General features: G+C 32.9%; 2 protein-coding genes across 9 annotated transcripts; both read right to left on the bottom strand.

Moving 5' to 3' along the window:
- Positions 1-6079: 6079 nt before the first annotated feature.
- Positions 6080-6776, bottom strand: LOC136220301 (uncharacterized protein At5g01610-like). The gene has a single exon (XM_066008109.1). The coding sequence runs from the start codon at positions 6643-6645 to the stop codon at positions 6160-6162; it is 486 nt and encodes a 161-aa protein (XP_065864181.1). The 5' UTR covers positions 6646-6776; the 3' UTR covers positions 6080-6159.
- Positions 6777-10745: 3969 nt separating this feature from the next.
- LOC136217732 (uncharacterized) lies at positions 10746-17822 on the bottom strand. 8 transcript variants are annotated; one of them, XM_066004372.1, is made up of 10 exons: positions 17669-17822; positions 15024-15177; positions 14448-14560; positions 13731-13809; positions 13477-13505; positions 12938-13031; positions 12465-12554; positions 12191-12377; positions 11324-11755; positions 10746-11043 (listed from the first exon to the last, which is right to left on the bottom strand). In XM_066004372.1, exons 2-10 carry the CDS (start codon positions 15165-15167, stop codon positions 10889-10891), a joined length of 1323 nt encoding a protein of 440 aa, XP_065860444.1. In that variant the 5' UTR covers positions 15168-15177; positions 17669-17822; the 3' UTR covers positions 10746-10888. The 8 variants fall into 8 exon arrangements, with proteins under 8 accessions (XP_065860444.1, XP_065860449.1, XP_065860445.1 ...); XM_066004377.1 differs by having other exon boundaries at positions 11552-11755; XM_066004373.1 differs by having other exon boundaries at positions 17665-17811.
- Between the last annotated feature and the right edge of the window lie 1469 nt (positions 17823-19291).

Genomic DNA, 19291 nt, shown 5'->3' with positions numbered 1-19291 from the left:
GATTTTTGGATTGATAAATTTGGTGAAGAAACAAGGCCACGCTTGAAAATTGAAGAGAAGTAGATTTTTTTTGAAGAAGTAGTTATGCGCGTAACAACATACATACAAACTTATCCTTGTTTTTTTATCCTTATTTAATTATTTTAATCAAACTAATCATACCATTAATCTAGCAATGTTTATTATTCCTTATTGAAAAAAAAAAATTATATAACATAACAAACACCAAAACGAAATTTCATGTAAAATAGATGAAAACTTCAAATGAATTTATTATTTTCATGAGAATGAATTTGACATTATAATAAGATTAATAAGATAAAAAAAACACATTTATTTCTTTAGCAAACTCGTAAACTTATTACAACATACAAATAGATCCAACAGATTACCAATGTTTATTTAATTATCATTATCAAATTAATCATACAATTAATCCGACAATGAATAGATCAAGTATATATAACAACTAAAAAACTAAACCAATCAAAGGTTGCTCTTTTCCGAACTTCATCATCATATGTTAAGTAAGAGTAGGATCATGATTCACACAAGTCGGGCATCTGTTAAACCTCTTCGCAGGAAAACGGAAAGTCACGTCCTTTCCCATGAACAACACATAATCATGTTTTTTTTTCTTATCAACCGTAGTGCTGTTAACGTTGATGTTGCTGTTATTGTCGTGTGTATAAATAATCTGAGTGCTGTTGTTGTTGCTGTTATGGTCATAGTCGTGGTCGTCGCGACGACGACTGCGACATATTCGCTTAATACGTTCCCAATCATCATGTTTCTTAACCTTAATACCCTTCAAATGTGTAAGCTCTCCTTTCCGAATATGACCTTTAATTTTGCGTTTGTACTTGAGATGAACTTCTCCGCATCTGAATTTGCATTTTTGTTTGAGACGAACTTTGAATTTACCAGTGTCGTCGTTCAATCTGTACTCTTTGATGCCGGCAAGGAGACCCGGTGGTAAGTCGTAGTGTTTGAGAACTTCATAGAAAGAAGAAAGATCCTGTGGATTCTCTGCTGTTCGGGTTGAGGATAGCAGAAACAGAAATATTGTGCTTAGAAAAGCTATGGATGGGATGGGTTTCAGTTCCATCTCTGGATAGTAGTATAATTCATATGAAATTGTGGCTATTTATAGTTCTCATTAGTACTAAAGTCACGTAGAGTTGCTGAGAGGTTGAGGTTGTTGCGTAGAACGCACTATAATGCTAGAAAATGCAGAAAACATTTGCTGAAAACACTCATTCTCATAAGCATTTCAACTGGTTTCGTACAATATCAGCAAACCTTTATTTTTATGGCTTGTTTTTGTTCAACTACAACGAGTATATATAGTCATTGAAATAATCTTATTTGATGATTTGATTTTGGTGGATTCATCTTCTTCTCATTGTTCATTTCAATATATCGATAAATCATGTGATAAAGTTTGGATAAAATAAATGAATATTGGAAATTCGGTCTTGAGCAATACCCGAATCTTTCCTTCATGCTAAATCTGAATGCCTTATTTGGACTAGAAGTTTTCTTCATTACCTGTCGAAATAAGGAATTCTCTCATAATTAGGAGCCTAAGGTAACACGGCGCCAAGTAATGAATCTCGACTTTCTTGGTATCTTTTCCTTATTGAACACAAAGTCAGTTTATAGACTAGTAGTCTCACTCTTATATAAAAGGTTCCAGCTCAAGGTACCTTCACATCTAGACAATCTTTAATCTCTCTCTATCTAAGTACATAATTGCTCTTTTTCTTACTTACTTTATATCAGATCTGACTTGAGTATCAGAGTATCACTAGTTGGGGATCCGTTCAAGGTTTTTTTTGCAAGACATTCCAAAAATGAAGACATATTATACCGTACACTCGGTATCCCAAACACCTAACTCTAGTTCAAGAACACATTCTGGATCCCTTCATCCGTTATCACAGATTCTTTATAAAAGAATTTCCAACTATATTGGTGCAGTGAGCATTGGCGCAACGGTGAAATGTTATTGTCGTGTTACCAAGAGGTCACGGGTTCGAGTCTTAGGAGCAGCCTCTTGCTAAATAAATTGGCATGAGAAGGCTTGCCCCCATTACACCCTTGTGGTGGGATCCTTCCCCGGACCCTCGCTCAACGGGGACGCGTAGTGCACCGGGCCGCCCTTATTGGTGCAGTGAGCATGGAACCGAGATCATCATCATGAGTACTTCACACGTCGACACAAGAGCAGTTAACATAACCACGAGTGCAACTATCTCCATATCCTTGGGCCCCCTTAGAAATGTAGACGAGGCTCCCCCCTTAGAAATGTAGACGAGGCTCCCATCATACATGTTTATCATATCGTGGAGATTAAAAACATAAAGATGAATGATGATCGGCCAAATTCACTTGGTCAGTCACTGACCAAGTGAAAATTACTGAAATACATAAAGATCGTTGAAACAGAAATAATCTTCATTTAAAATACATAAGTATAGGCTATGCCTAATACATGATCCACTAAGGCAATAACATGACTGCAAAAAGCAGAAAAAACCATAAAATGTACAACTAACATAAACAACAACAGATCAATCATATATTTCTCGAAACTCCAAGTTCGCAGAAAATCAGTTGTAGTCCAATCTCCAACACCAGAACTATTTTGAACCTTCGGATCTGAGTCCTTTCTTTCGCAATCCTATAGATCTAGTAATCTACGGATAAGATCTACATTTTCCGCTTATGCTATTCAAACGGGGTTAGAGATCCGAAAAAATATATGAAATCCAACTCGATGAGAAACTATCAAAACAAAAATGAAAAAAAACATAAAAAATGGGAGAACAGATGAAGGAAAAAACAAATAGATTTATAAAAGAATGGGGATGAAAGAGGAAAAAAGAAAATGGAAAGAGAAGGAAAGAAGAGGGGGCGAAAGATCTGGAGAGGATGTAGAAAGAAGGCGGAGTAAACGAGGTTTTCTGTTGGGTGAAAAAGTTCAAAATGGATAAGAATGGACAATTTGGTCTGATCTACGCTGCATCCTATCGTGGCAGGGTGCATCTTGACATGGATCCTGTCGTGGCAAGTTGTGTCATATAAATGCAAAAAAAAATTGCTTTCACTATTACAATTCATTTTTGAAAGTCTTTTATCTCGTATTCATGTGTACAACCTGATATAAACTCATTATATCAATGTCATAACATACAGGAATAGAGAAATCAATGAAAACGAAATTAAAACCCGTAAAATGATATAAAATAAAGAAAATGTGAAAAACAAAGAACGAATTCAAAACCCATTTTAAGGCATATCCTATCACGACTAGGTATAGTCTTAGCATGGCTTGAACGATGAGAAATCTTTGTTAGGTCATAAGAGCAACTCTAATGGTACAATATAGGGATCAATTGGCAATTCAAAAAAGTTGTTTGGCAGCCTCTAACCATTAGAGAAACAAATTTTGAAACCTTCCAACCCTAGCAAGTCGCCAGGCTTGGCGACTTGCTGGACTTGAAAAAGCCTGAATAACATTTCACGCGCGCCATAAAGATTTCTTTTCACACACAACAGTTGGCAAGAGGTGAGAGGAGTTGATGACGCGTGATTTTCAGAAGCAACCCATTAACATTTTTTGACAACTTTTTTGACTAAATGTGTGGGCCAACACAAGAATTTGATAAAATACACTCTATCAAATTTTTTTTTGCAAAGTGATATTTAATTTAATAAAATCTAATCACTTTTAATTTTTTTTTTAAATACCAGTATTGTTTCTTACAATATAAATATTAAATATTATTATAAATTTATAAAATAAATTATAAGAAAACATATTTTTAAAAAAACACATCAAATAAGTAAAATAAAATCATCAAAATAAATATAAAATAAAAATAAAATATTAAATAACGTGTGAGACCCATTAAATAGTGGTGATATTGACTAACCACTAGAGGTGGTTTTTAAAAAAATGTGTTTTGATAAAAGAGTTGTTAGGAATGGGTGATGTGGAATGGTTGGAGGGTGTGCAACCCTTCAACTATTAGAGTTGCTCTAACTTTCTCATTCGATATTGGAATCATGTATCGTTAATTGCATTGAAACCCTTAAGATTAGAAGAACAATACTCTAGAACACCTCTAAAGCTAATTATAATCCTTATATGATACATCTAGTATAGCCTTGTAGAAAGATCAAATTATCTAAACACAAGGCAATAGTTGTTGGCTGAGCAGAGAACTCAGGTAGTAAGAGAATAATCTCGGCAGAACCTTGTAGAAAGGTCGGATTATCTAAAACAAAAAGCATAAAATGTCATCCAAGTAGAGAACTTGGCAGTAAAAGCGTGATTCGATAGAACCTAAAAAAGTTTGAATTGTCACTGAAGTCTTTGTTCGAGATGGCCAAATAATCTGTATAATATATAATACAAAATTCTCATATAAAGTTCAAAGGTATCACTCAAAGTCCGATTTCAAAGAATTTGGAGTTTCCATATGCAGTTCTTTAGAACTAAAAATGGTTCTTAAGTGAACAACTTGTAGGACTAGACCCCTATATCCGATCCAAAATAAACCTCTTGTATAAGTACAAGATTACAAGGCAAAATCTGAATCCTAGCATATAGTATGACCATATTACTATCATGCATGCTTAGATCTGGTTAAGATTGTTAATAATTAAATTTTCGAATCTCGAACACTAGGCCTTAAATTTCATATTGCAATTTATTAAAAGAATAGATAAGAAATTACATGTGCCAAATCTAAAGGAAAAATTTATTAAATTTATATAAAAATTTGTTGATTAACAAATAAAAAATATAAAAATACAAATTCAATTAATTCCCGACTAATTTTCCATTAATTCTCAAGGACCTTGTCTACTTGACTAGCACCTAATATTAGGTCATAACTTTTGTTTCTCTCGAGGAACCGTCTCGCCCAAGTTCCCTTCTTAATCTCGTTTCTCCTTACCATCCTAGTGCTCCACTTCCTCGTCATCTGCAAAACGGACATCCTTTATATATTCGAAAAAAGTGTCTTCCATTGTCCAGTTACCTACACCTAAGGAATCTAAATATGAGAAAGGATGAAAAGGAAATAAATCAGACTTGACCATATCCCCTCCTTAACGTGCTTATATGACTTTGCATCCCCTCATTAAATGTTGGGGTTGTGTTCTAGGTTTTGGAGGTAGAAGCGATTTCAAAATTTAGTTAGGAAGAAAACATTGAGACTTGTTGTTTGATTTCAAAAGAGAAACTCGAAAAGAACTGGATTTGCAGAATACTAGAGGAAGAAGACGATGGTAAAAGTGAGTTCCATGTATCTTGGTTCTCCTTAAATAGAATCGGGGCTAATGTTTCGTTTTCCCGAGTGATCGATGGAAACTTGTCTCATTCTCATTAAAGGAAGAACCTTCTCAAAACGATGCTTGTCCTTAGGAAATGAAAGTGTTTGCCCTAATGTTAAAAATATAGAATCGTCTTATAGGAGGCTTCTAATAATATAAGTAAATATTGGAAATTCTCTCTTGAGAAGACCCAATTCTTAGCTTCATGTTAAACTAAATGTCTTTACTCAGGATATCAAAAGTTTCCTCCACGATCATGTCGAGATAAGGAATCTCCTAATTAGGAGTCTAAAATAGCGTGTAGTTAGCACCACCTAATAAGGAATGTCCACTTTTTTAGTATCTTTTTTTATTGGACACCAAGTCAGTTTTCTCCTATTTAGAATACACGTCTTCATTTCTATATAAAGTGGTTCAACACTCTTCATTAATTTACCTTCGCCTTATGATAATCTTTAAGCTTTCTTTCTAAGTTTCTGATTTTACAATAGGATGAAGAGTTAATTGATGAAAGTTAAGATCTGATCGATGATTATGGCCGTTTAAAGAGTTAATTGATGAAAATTAAGATCTGATCGATGATTGTGTCCGTCTAAGGGAATCATCAAATGGTTGTAATGCCTAAAAAAGTGACACTAATTTATCACATATAAAATTAGAAAATTAATATGTTATGGCCCAGTAACTACTTCTAGTTCTGTATCCAGAGCCAGAAAACAAAAAGGAAAAGTAAGATCAATACAGTCACACATCCATAGAAACAATCAGAATTCACTACAAGGCTTAATCCAGCTTAAAATCAATAAGAAATTAAGAAGAAAATGCATTAAGATTAAGCTTAAGCTTCCTAAAATTCAGAGAATCACAGTCGAATCCACATCCACAAGTAGGAGACTCGATGAAATTAGAAACACCAAAATTAGCAGAAGCGATCCCTACCGAAAACTCAAGCTCGTCGTCATCGCGGATCACTTCAACAATGCTAAGCCACAGAAATAAAATCTTAACCTGAATACCGCTCAAGCTAGAGAGCTTGTCCTTCGCTATAACGCCAGTAATTGTAGACTTGTACTTAAGCTCATAAGAATCAATGGTGAAACTGCAAGATTCGTTTAGAGTAGCGGAGAACTTACCAGTTGAAGTATCCAGTTCGTAGGCCGTAACTCCGTTGGGAAGAAGACCGATCGGAAAGTCGTATTGCTCCAGAACTTCATAGGCCGTTAAATTGGCGGCCGATGAGAAGGATTGCATTGAGGAGGAGAGAAGAAGGAGAAGAATTGCAGAGAGAAATGCCATTGAGACGAAAATTCAGATCAGATTCGTTTTGTTTCCTCTGTCAGTCTTTGGGCTGGCTGGGTGGCGTCGGTGACCCTTTGACCGTTTGTTACTACAGATGGAGGAGTGAGTACACAGTTGAGATGTGTATTTATTTATAGTTTGGCTTAATACATCATTTCCTTCTCTAACTTGTACAAACAGATTGATTTACCCTTTAGACTTTCAAAATATTATGATAGCTCCATGCTTGCATAAAATATTCAATTAGCTCACTGAATTTACGTAAGATGTACTTAATTAATTAATCACTTGGTTGTAAAATAAAATAAATTAAATACAGAAGGTAGATTACACGCATCTTAAAAAAGTAAAACCACCAAAGTCAGAGTGTACAGTTCTAATGTTAAAGAAGAAAATGTTTTTTTTTTAATTTAGAAAAAGAACTTTTTTTAATATGTTTTAGGGGGTGTTTGGTAGCTGCTTTTCGATCTCCTGTTTGCCTTTTCACTTTGAGAAGGAGAGTTTAAGGTGTTTGATTAGACATCTCCTGTTTGCCTTTTGTAGCCGAAAAGTAGCTTTTTATAAAAGCAGGTTGGAACAGCAACCTTTTCAAACAGCAAACAGGAAACCGTAACAGGAAACAACAAACAGCAGATAAAACAAACGGACTCTTAATCTATTTTGTGAATTATGTAATAATATTCTAAGGCACGTGCAACACATCTTCCGCCAGGGGCGTATACAGGGGGCCTGGGGGACCGGGCCCCTCCGGCCGCCGGAACCACCATGGTCACGAGCAGTTTCGGTCCCCCCAAATATTAGTGTATATACAGTTTGTGTAGTAATATTTCATTGTTGAAAGGTAGATGAGATGGTTAAAACATTTATTTTTTTTTAAAAGGTCCTAAGTTCAATTCCCCCAAACCTCAATTTATTTTAGAAAGTGTTTATTTATTTAAATTTTATTTTTCAATAATTATAAAACTATGTTACCATTATTAATTAATTAATTTATTTTCATAACACTTTTGAACTAATTTTTATTATGTCTTTTCCATTAAAAAAAATTAATTTCTTATTTTTGAAACTCAAACAACTTAATTTTAAAATTAAATTTTAAAATTTTAAAACTAAAAATAAAAAAATGTACAAATGTTATAATTTTTTTTAGAAACTAGTATTGAACTAATAAAAAAATTTAAATATATCCCATTACGTGTTTGGCTTATCTAAAATTCAAAATTTCAATATTTTAGACCTATTAGGTACTACATAAATCCAAATTTCTAATTTTTTTAGACCTGATAGGCATTTCTAAATCTAAATTTCTAATTTTTTTTTTTTTTGCTTTTTAGGCCTTTCTAAATCCAAATTTTTAATTTTTTTGGCCTGTTAGGCCTCCATAAATCCAAATTTTCAATTTTTTTTGCCTCTTAGGTCTCCTTAAAATTGGTTCTTGACCATTCAAATTATAACACTCATATATACAAAAAAAAATTAAGCAAGTTCGAATTAGCAAAAAAAAAAAAAAAAAAAAATTCCCGAACGCACATGTAAAATCGGCCCCCCAACCGACTAATCCTATATTCGCCACTGTCTTCCGCATTTAACTTACTTTCTTACAACCAAGTGATTAAGCAATTGATTACATTTTACGCAAGTTCAGTGGGCTAACTAAATATTTTATGCAAGTTCCGAAACTATCGAGACATTTTGAAAGTTTAGGGATCAATCAGGCATTTCGGACAAGTTGAAAGAGCAAATGATGTATTAAGCCTTATAGCTTAGTTAGTGCAACTCCGATGATCCGAAGGTTGAACATTTGACAATCTCTATAAACTATAATAAATTTGATATGCGAAACTCAAATTAGATATGCAATCACAATAATCAACTAATTTTATTTGCATTTACGGACGAGGAAGAACACCTAATTTTTTACTGATCAGTAAAATACAATAATAAGAAGGAAATCTTTTTTATCCAAGTTCCCAACTCTCAAATCTCACGAGACATGATTACATCACACACATGCATATCATAAGAGTACAAGTTCCAAAACAAGCAAATAAATAAGCAAACATCGATCCTTATTTATAAACTTATAAGTATAACTAATTTTTCTAATAGAATTCACTTTTAAATAAGTCTTTAGTTCCTATTATAATTGTGAAAGCAAAATAAAACTTTCTCCATTTTAACTTGAAAATGTTGGAGTTTCGTAGAATTATCCTCCTTCTCTAATAGTATCTTTTTCTTGACATACATTTTATGTTGTCATTGACCTAATGGATGAATATCAAACTGCATTGATGGAACCATTGTTCAAGTTTGACGTCCAATCACAATAATAAGATGTTTATATGCTTCAACTATTTTTTCTTACAAGCAAGATCAAGAGCAAATAATTCATTAGTAATTGATAAGTTGGTGCAATAGTAAGGAAATCTAATCTTTATCCAAATTTCGAAATCTCAAATCTCATTAGACCTGATTATATCTAAAATTCAGACATATGTATATTTCAAGAGTACAAGCTCCAAAACTGTTAGCGCAAATAAATAGGGAAAATTACATAAAAAAAAAGCATATCTACTCAATAATTTACAGTTAGTGAAAAATGTATTTTATATTTGACATAGGAAGTTACTCCAAACCAATTGATATGGATAGGGTTTGAAAAGAGTGAAAATTCAAAAAAGCCCATTTTTTCTATAACACTTCTAGAATAAAATTGATAAATCTGATATAGTAGAAATAAAAGTTACCAAATGTGATTAAATTATAAATATTATTAGTATTATGATTTTTTTTTTGTAAAAAGCCCGATTTTGGAAAAATTACATAATAAATCAAGTTTGAAAACTATTTTACAGTTATGTAAAGTAAGCAATTTTTATATTTCTTTTTACCAATATAAATATTTACTTTGTGAAATTATAATCGTATACTTATTAGTGGATATGAAATGTGTAGTTTCTTTTTGGAGATTTGACGTAATAAGAATTAGTTTTTGAAAATTTGATATAATAAGAAATACTTTCACAAATTATAGAAACTTGTATTTTTTTTATTGAAAGGTGAATATTGCATAACTATCCCAATGACTTTAAACAAGCATTCTTTTGATCATATTATAATTAGAAACATCAAACTAAATAGGATTCTACACATAGCTTAGCCATATGGCTAGCCAACTTCAACCAAGTTAGACTGATATTGAGATAGTGAAACATTTGTGCTAATATACCATCTTACTTATGAATCAGTTTGGCTAAATTTTGAGCCTTAATACATCATTTATCGCTGAACTTGTTCAAAAAGCTTAATTAACCACTGAACTTTCAAAATGTAGCCCCTGAACTTATATAAAATGTTCAGTTAGCCCTCTGAACTTGTATAAAATGTAATCAATTGATTACTAGGTCGCAAAAAAGTAAATTAAATGCGAAAGATGTATTCCACGCATCTTAGAACGTTATTACATAATTCAAAAATAGATTAAAAATGAAGTTATTACTTGCTCAACTATAAAACTTGTCTTTTCTAATATTAGAACCATATATCCCGATTTTAATCGTTTTACTTTTTTTAAGACTCGGGAAATACATCTTTCGCATTTAACTTTTTTTTTTTGCGATCGAATGATCAATTGATTACATTTTATGCAAGTTGAGGGGGGCTATCCGGACACTTTGAAAGTCCAGGAGGCCAATAAAGCTTTTTGGACAATGTATTAAGCCAAATTTTGACAAACCAAATGTGAGTAACCAATCAACTTAAAATAACTGACTAACTGAATGTAGTTATAAAACAGAAAGAATCCAAGGTAAATGGATATAAATGGACATACTACAGCAGGTAATAATCATGGAAACTAATTTTTGACACAAAGGTTCTTAATCACAGTCAACTTTAATGTGACAGCAAAGAGATTATAACAACTCTTCAACTAAACAAAATATATGAGTAAACACCTTTCATTACATTCATCAATTAAACAATGATGAAGACTAAGGTTTTGAATTATAAATAGCTTAAGACTGGCAACTGATTTTCTTAATTTGGACAGTTAGATAAATTATGATCAACCATAGCAGAGAAAATATGCACAAAGATGAATCCTAAGTCACACCAATCTTTGTGTTTAGATTTGTCAAAACCAAGCCTGAATAAGCTGTTCTGTAACTCATTCAATTACAATAACAGTAACTTCTTTTCTCTCTCAACATGCTTTCCTTAGTTTTCTAGAATAACATAATTAAATAAAGTTAACGATTCTCATTAAAAACACAGACATAATTCTGACCAGTAACTCATGCTCCTGCCTGCATGAAAGGTTTAAGCATTGGTAGCAACACTCATCACCTTCGATCATCCCTTGCTCTACACGTGTTTGAAATTTCCAAGAGTCGTCTAGATAAGGAGTGAAGAAAGAACATCATCCTATATTTCAATGATCCAATTGCAATATTATATGAAAGAGAAGCGCGACATCTGCATTTAAGTATTAAGACTGAATTTTTTTCTTACTGTTCCCACAAAGTGATATCTGATCTAATCTAAGCAACTTTTAACCTCATGTACAATTTGATGTTATTTCCTCAGTAAAAATCCAATTTACTTTGAAGCAATATGATGCCCCAACTTTAAATGAATTCAATTCATTCATCCAAAAAAAATCAGAACAAGCTACCTTTGATGCTTCCCCCAGTCAGCAAATTGAAAAATGAATCCTCTTTGCTGCTGTTGTCCTTCACAACTTCCTCGGAAGGACAACGATCACTTGCATTGGCGGTTGAGGTTGCTGGTTTCTTAACAGCAACAAATGCTGAAGTTGAAGGTGCGGGTCTTTTGACAGAGACAAAAGCCACCGACTTTCCACCAGACTTTTGTGATAAAAAAATTGAGCTTGGAGATGTACCTGAGGTAGCCTGCGGTTCGCCTTCTGGATGGGGTCTTTCATCTTTACTTCCCACTTTCACTGGATTATCTCCCAGTTCAATACCGCCATAACCTTGCGTCTTATTTTCACTTTTCGAGGAAGGGCTGATAGACAAATGCTTGCTATCTTCCTGGTTATGGGAAGAACCTTCTTTTGCAGTATTATCCTCCATGTCAGAATCATCTTGTCCAAGAAATAACATTAAAATCAGTAAATATAGCACCAAGACCACAGTTCTTCTTACTAATTAGGAGAGCGAAAAAGCATGGAATGAAGAACAAGGCAAGTTGAGAGTTCAAAATGAACTAGAGTTGTAATGTGCGCATAACAAGTATGATGCATATGCCTGCACCTCATACGTTCCTAACAAGTAACTTATTCGGGCAATGGCAATGACAAGAATCATGTTGATAAACGACAGCCTCTCAATTGCAGAATATATGAAACAAAGCCTAAGCTGAGGTGAAACTGGATAAAGTGGGCAAATGAGTGCATCTATAATGAATAATCATGTCACAGTGGATTTTAGAAATTGCAGATCAGGCCATCTTTGACAAAAGAAACCACCAATGAAGAAAAATGCGGTGCAGGATGAGTAGAATAGCTAGATTTTTTTACCTCCTAGAAATGATTCTACGCTCTTGTACTGTACAGCTGAAGTCTTGATAGAAGCATCTGCAACATCCCCAACTTGATTTGTTAGACTTCTTTCGTGTGTTCTCTCAACCAACAAAAACTTGTCTGTCTCCCATGTGCATTCTAAAGTGACGAAGAACTTATTTGTTGGATAAAAATCTCTAAAAACCTGCATGAAAATGTAAGAAAGCATTTAAGTAAAAGATAATAGGAAAAATTTCTACAACAGAAGGATTTTGAAATACCCGAGACAAACCTCAATTCCTTCTTGAGTGATTTTAACTGATTGCTTCTTTTGGGAGAGAGAAGAGACCATGTTGAATGCAGAGACAAAATCAAGTAATATCTATAGGAGAAAATCAGATGGTAATTTCTATTAGAAGCAGCAACATATGCTTTATGCTAACAGCAAACATCTTATAGGCTCGAGTTAGATTGCTTTTCCAACTGAAAACCGACAGCTAAATATCCAGATATGGCACTAATTGAAAGATAACCAGTACCAACATAAAAACAAAACCCAATTTCGACATGCCTCGCTCATCTGTCCACTATATCAACTGTTCTATCTTCATGTTATTTATTTTCTACTACTGCAGGAACATGCTCGATATCCATACGAGTTCTTAAGTATCCAAGCCATCATACCTTTTCAAATATCATCCACATCTTGTCTTACACCCTAACTTGCGAATTAAATAAATAGTTTGGAGAATATATAGGACTTACTTGCTGAACTAAAACTCGAAGGCGTGCAAGTGATGCCAGAATTGTCAAAGAAAATCCCATAAAAAAAGATTGAGCTAGCAAAATAGATATCTCACTTTAGAATGGTTAAGGGAATTATCCATACGGAAAGAACTCATCCAAACAACATTTACAAACAAAAGTGAACACCACCTAGACAATGAGAACCTAAAATTAGAAAGTCCAAACTTAAAGCCTCTTTCAATCCACTGATATAAACAGTCCAAAAAAAGGAAGTGTTTTTCAAGCCCCATAAACAAGCCACATTCACCGGTAAAAAAATAAAATGGTAACTGAAAGTCTGAAACTGAAGAATTCAATATGAGAAAGTCTACTAACAACATATTCACATTAACACTGGAAAGTCTGGAATAAAATTTTAATTAAAAAATGAATATATTATATACTCAAATAACCGAATTAATAAAACCTTGAAATCACATAGTTTAAAAGTATTCACAAAAGAAAATTGAGTCACAAATGAATCCAGAAAAAGTTATCTCATTGAAGAAAAAGGATACGTAGCTGCCTTCAGCATTGGCTCAACCATCTGAAACAGCAGAAGAGAATAATTAGTTTCATCTCATGTGGTTAATCCATTCAACTAATTTCCTAGTGTATAAGGAGGTTGTAATTTTCAGATGATGTACTGATAAAAGACAAATGAAAGAAAAGATGAATTATCAATCTATATATACAGACAAGTAAAAGTACGAATTGCTGCACCAACAACAGAAACGCCATGTGATAAAAAAAAAAAGAAGGAAACATATACCTGTGATAGTAAGCGTGCAGCACCTAGAAGTCGCTCCATAAAATTAGGTACACCACAGTCACACTTCCTCCACTTTAAACTGTGATTTACAATGTGTTACCCAATATTCATGAAATTGAATATATAAATTTGTTCCAAGCCATGTTTGAGATTCAAGTCCATCCAAGTTAATATTTTACCAACAAAATAAATAGAAAATTAAATAACACAATTTTCCTCAAATTATTCGAGGACATGCACACATCTTTAAATACTGTCAAGCTAGAATGAGTAGTAGCTCTTTCAAATTTAAAATAAATGGAAATAACATTTCTAGCTAGATTTTTCACTGTGTGCATTGGTCCATGTGAATATGCTGAAGCCATCACTTTGTGGTGACTTTATAACATAAACATATTGTATGCAGAAGAATCGAGTGCCAATAAAGACTATCAAAGAAAGTATCATCAGCATATTTATTTATATAAATTGTAGGTGTAGAAATTTAACTTTTCTTCATGACATACTTCGTCAACCTAAGCAAAGATACCGGCTTTTTTCCTCTAAAGCCAAAAGGCTGGATAAAACTTATAAATAGCTTAATATTCTATCCTAGTTTATTTATATAAAGGAATAATTGTGCTCCATATCCTAACACACAATAAGTTCGAGAAACGGTGTCAACTAAATTATCTGAGGCCAAAATACATTGCTGAAACATGGAAAACAAAAACACACCTTTCTAGCAGATGCAATTTTTGTTTAGGCTTCTTTCCAGTGAAAACATGAAAGCAGCAAGCCAGTATCTCATCCAACTTAGCAGACTGCAAAAGCCTCAGATCCCTTCTGACCTAAAAAACTCCAAAAAGAAGGATGCAGCTATTAGAACAGCATAGGTTACTGAAAATGCAGAGAAGACAAGAAAATCAATTTTAGAGTATGGCAAATTGAAAACTAAACAAATTACACCACAGAGCCAGCATTAGCAATTTGCCTAGCCTACTTCATTAATTCCATAAGCAAACAACACAAAAAGGAAAAATTTCTTTGTGCATTTCCCGTTTAATTCCTGACTTCTGTGAACATCTAAACAGCTTTCTTAATTTGATAAGAGAAGAAGAATCCAAAAAGACAAATTATTCAAACACCATAACAGCTGAACTGATGAGAAACTCAAAATTCCTTACCACAGTCAACACAAGAATAAAAAAAAATTAGTTCTGATCCTCAATTTTCTCAGCAAGCAAACAAAACCCAGAAATCATTAGCATTAAAAGGATGCCAACCGCCAGATAACTAATAGTAATTCTTTACCTTCAAAAGATACTGAAAATAAGAGCTTCTTCTGTGCTGATTTTTATTTTTGTAGACAATTCTTTCAAAAATCCCACATTCAGTGTTAAGCTGTTCCAGAAACGATTTCAATCTCTCCTCCAAACTTCCAATTTCAGTGTCCATTTCAGGAGTTCTGAAAATGTTGAAACATTAGTAACCAATATTGAAGTTTCTGTTAATCACGTTTTACTAGGATTTAAGGGTTTGACAAGATGGAGCAACCTTAAAAGATAAAATATGCCAAAAATGAAATATAAGTTTAAAGCACTAACGCAATCAGAATAAGGAGTTATTTCTGAAGTCCAGTAGACTAGAGGATTGGCTGCCAGCGAATCAAATGGGAGAACAGAAGAACGGACTGGCATTGAACAGGGTAGTCTAGGTTTTCTTTTCAGAGGGTTTTTGTTGGGGGGAGTCGAGGCAATAACGAGGTTAGAAGACGTTTAGAGCTTAGGTTGGGGAAATGAGATTATTAGTTAATTACTTATTAGGGCTGCTGTTTTTTTGTTTGAGAGAATTAGTGCTGCTGTTAAATGAATAAATATGGAGAACTTAATTTCCCTATATAATCTCAGAAACTATATAATTTCATAAATGTTGTTAAGGATTTTTCCATGAATGGAGAACTGTTGAAGGAAGTAAATGTTATTGTCCTAGTTATTGTCCCTAAGTCTGGCTCTGCTGAAAAATTGGGAGATTTTAGATCCATTTCTTCTTGTACTATTCTTTCTAAGATCACTACCAAAGTGATTTTGGCTCGTTTGAGTAGAATCCTTCCTACTCTAGTAGCTCCTAATCAATTTGCTATTATTCCTGGAAGGAATATTGTGCATAATATCCTTCTTGCTCATTCATTAAGAATTACTGTAGGGGTGTTGCTGAACCTAATTGTGCCCTTAAGGTTAATCTTTGTAAAGTGTATATGATAGTGTTAAGTGGGATTTCTTAGAAGAAGTGTTATATGGGATGAGGTTTTGTGATCAATTCATTAAAGTGGTTTATGTGTTGTACTAGAACGACCTCATATGTTGCTTCTCTGGATGGGTGGGTTCAAGGGTTCTTTCCTGGTAAATGTGGTCTGAGACATGGGGATCCTATGTTTCCCCTCCTTTTTTGTCTTGGCAATGGACTTTCTTTGTCGTATGTTGTGACATGGTCAATATTCCAGAGTATTATGATTAGTTCCACAATGTTCATTTCCAAGTAGTTTCTTCTGAAATATGTTCATGGAGATTTCATAATATCTTAATTTCTAGCAATGGAAGCATCTATTCATTCTCATAGAGATATATAAACAAAGTAGCAAAAATCAAGGTATGAACCGAAACGAAGTTAAGCTAACAGAGTAAGTGTACAGTGGGTAGACAATCTTTTACTTTGAAGATTTTGAACACCCTATGAATTCTTTTTGTTAGAATAAGAAAGGGTGATGGTCTCTAATTTTAGGAAGTTAGCTTTAGGAAACTAGTCAATTCCCACAGTTCAAATGTCCTTATTGACAATCTTACAATACCATTATCACCCTTTCAAAATTTAAGTCATGCTCGAATTGATAGAGGCATAGAGCACAATTATCAAAATCCCCAATTTTATAGACAGAACAAAGCATAAATCCCCAAGTTTGAAAACTTTAAAATTCAAATGAAATACAACTAATTGAATAGCCTCAAAAATGAAACTGATGAACAAGATCAGCCCTGTGTCATGGGGCCAACTTGATGGGACTGTGTGGCGCTTAATGGGTCTTCTCTGGAAATAAGCCAGACAACAACCATTAATCACCTTATCTGAAATCAACACGAATATAAGGTTAGATACCGGCTATACATCAGAAATATATAGAGGATTAAAGAATACAACAATAATCATATAAGCAAGCCATAACATTCACACACACAATCTCAAGCAACACGTAAGGGACACAAGATTGTGCATGTTAATGTTATGGCTTGCTTATATGATACTGTTGTATGCTTAAATCCGGTATATATATCTGATATGCAATTGGTATCTAACCTTATACGTGTGCTTATTGCAGATAAGGTGATTAATTGTTGTTGGTTGGCTTACTTTCAGATGATCCATTAAGTGACACGGCACCATCGAGTTGGTTCCGTGACATTCCAGTGTAAGGGGATAATGGTTGTAATCATACTATGTGACAGGGAGGAGATTGACTACAGTGTTGTATGGAACAATGTAACAGTAGTTGCCGATACAATATTCCATATAACACTATAGTCAACCTCCCCCCATTACATAGTATGATTACCATGATTATCCCTTACACAAGAGTGTGAATCAAATTCGACAGAGGAGATGGAACGACGAGTGGAGGCCTGAAATGCTCCCTGAGATAGGGAAAAATTAACAAGATCTAAAGCTTCAATTAAGAAAAAGATCACAAGTAATTCCTCCAAAATTGAATAGAATAACCACACTTATGAGTAATCACTTATCAAGATGAGGGTATTTTTATATTTCCCCAAAACAAAAGGAAAAGATGAGAATATGAGATGAATTCATTGATATCAAAATTCATAGTTTGAGTGAGAATGAGAGAGTGATAAAAGCTTAAAGCTTTGAGAGAACGAAACTAGAATTAGGGTTAAGGTTTTACCTACCTTATGTGAGAATATATACTAGCTTGCCAATGGAACCGACGTTGTTTACCCTTAACGGAGTGCTGCACAGCTGTTGCTGATCGAGAGACAGAGAGATGAGCAACGGATTCCACCCATCTCGGTGGTTTCGAATTTGGGACTTTTGGGGGCAGAAATAGAATCAAAAGTGATGGGATAAAATACATTCATGACCCTAAACTTTAGTGATATTAACCTTTTCGTACCTATACTTAATTTCGTGATATAAGAGCCTTAAACTGTATACTGACATTCAAATCAAAATCAAATAAAAATTGATTAAAAATGGCACATTTTTAAGCTTTGAACTTTCAGTATTTTATTTATTTTTCTATATTATGCTCTTGAATTTTAATTGTTTTAAGGGTTAAGGTGCAAAAATACCCCTAACATTTTGGGTCAAGAGAAATTTTACCTCTAACGTCTAATATGGTGCAATTTTACCTCTAATGTTTGTAGCCAAGAGCAATTTTATCCCTAACGTTGATAAATTTGATCAATTTCAGGCACTATTATAAAATACAGTCATTTTTTTCTTTATTTTGCACCAATTGCATATCAATTTGTTCTATAAAAAGATATAATTTAATAATAAAATTAGAGATTAATATTTATAAATTCGGTAAAGATTTTGATTTTTTTTTTATCTAATTCATACAAAAGACAGTATATTTTTAATATTTTTTCTTATTTTTTACACATCCCAACATATGTTTGTGATTTGTTACTAATAAAATAACGCATGTGTGAAGTGTAGATGACAAGATTCATGACCCAGAAGATAGTTTGATGAATTATTTCTCAAATTGACCTAATTTATCAACGTTAGGGGTAAAATTGCTATTGGCTTCCAACGTTAGAGGTAAAATTGCACAATTTTAGACGTTAGAGGTAAAATTGCCCCTGTCCCAAAACGTTAAGGGTATTTTTGCACCTTAACCCTTGTTTTAACGATCGAGTTATTTATCATTTATGGTTGCATATTTTGCTTTTGTACTGTAAAACTCTATTTTTTATTACTTCAGTTCAGTAGCAACCACTTCCCTTAAGTAGCAATCAGTTCAGTTCAACATTCAGTTCTTATCATCATTTATTATAATTATTATTATTATATATAATTATTATTATTGTTTATAATATATATAATTTATTATTATTATTTATTATAATTATTTATATATAATTTATTATTAATATAATTATTATTTATCTATAATTTATCATTATTTAAAATAATTATAATTATTTATAAATAATTTATAATTTATTATATATAATTTATTAATTTTTATTTTAATTATAATTATTTATTATATAATTTATGCTTTAACATTATATATATATATAATTTATCATTATTTATTATAATTATCATTATTTGGTACAACTTGTTTGTAAATTTTGCGAGAAGTAAATAAATATTATATTGTTTACGTTAAATGCTCTACAAAATTAACTGTCCCAACTATATTTTAATTGTTTTTAATCATTTTCATTAACTTCATCATCGTCGTTATTTTCATTATCCGCTCCCACTTCATTCCCCGCTGCCACATCATTCTCCGCTAGACGTGATTGCCAAATCTGTTGCGCTATACTATTCCG

The sequence above is a fragment of the Euphorbia lathyris genome, chromosome 2, assembly GCF_963576675.1.
Source record: "Euphorbia lathyris chromosome 2, ddEupLath1.1, whole genome shotgun sequence".
Classification (NCBI taxonomy): Eukaryota; Viridiplantae; Streptophyta; class Magnoliopsida; order Malpighiales; family Euphorbiaceae; genus Euphorbia; species Euphorbia lathyris.
This window is presented reverse-complemented; position numbering and strand designations above follow the sequence as displayed.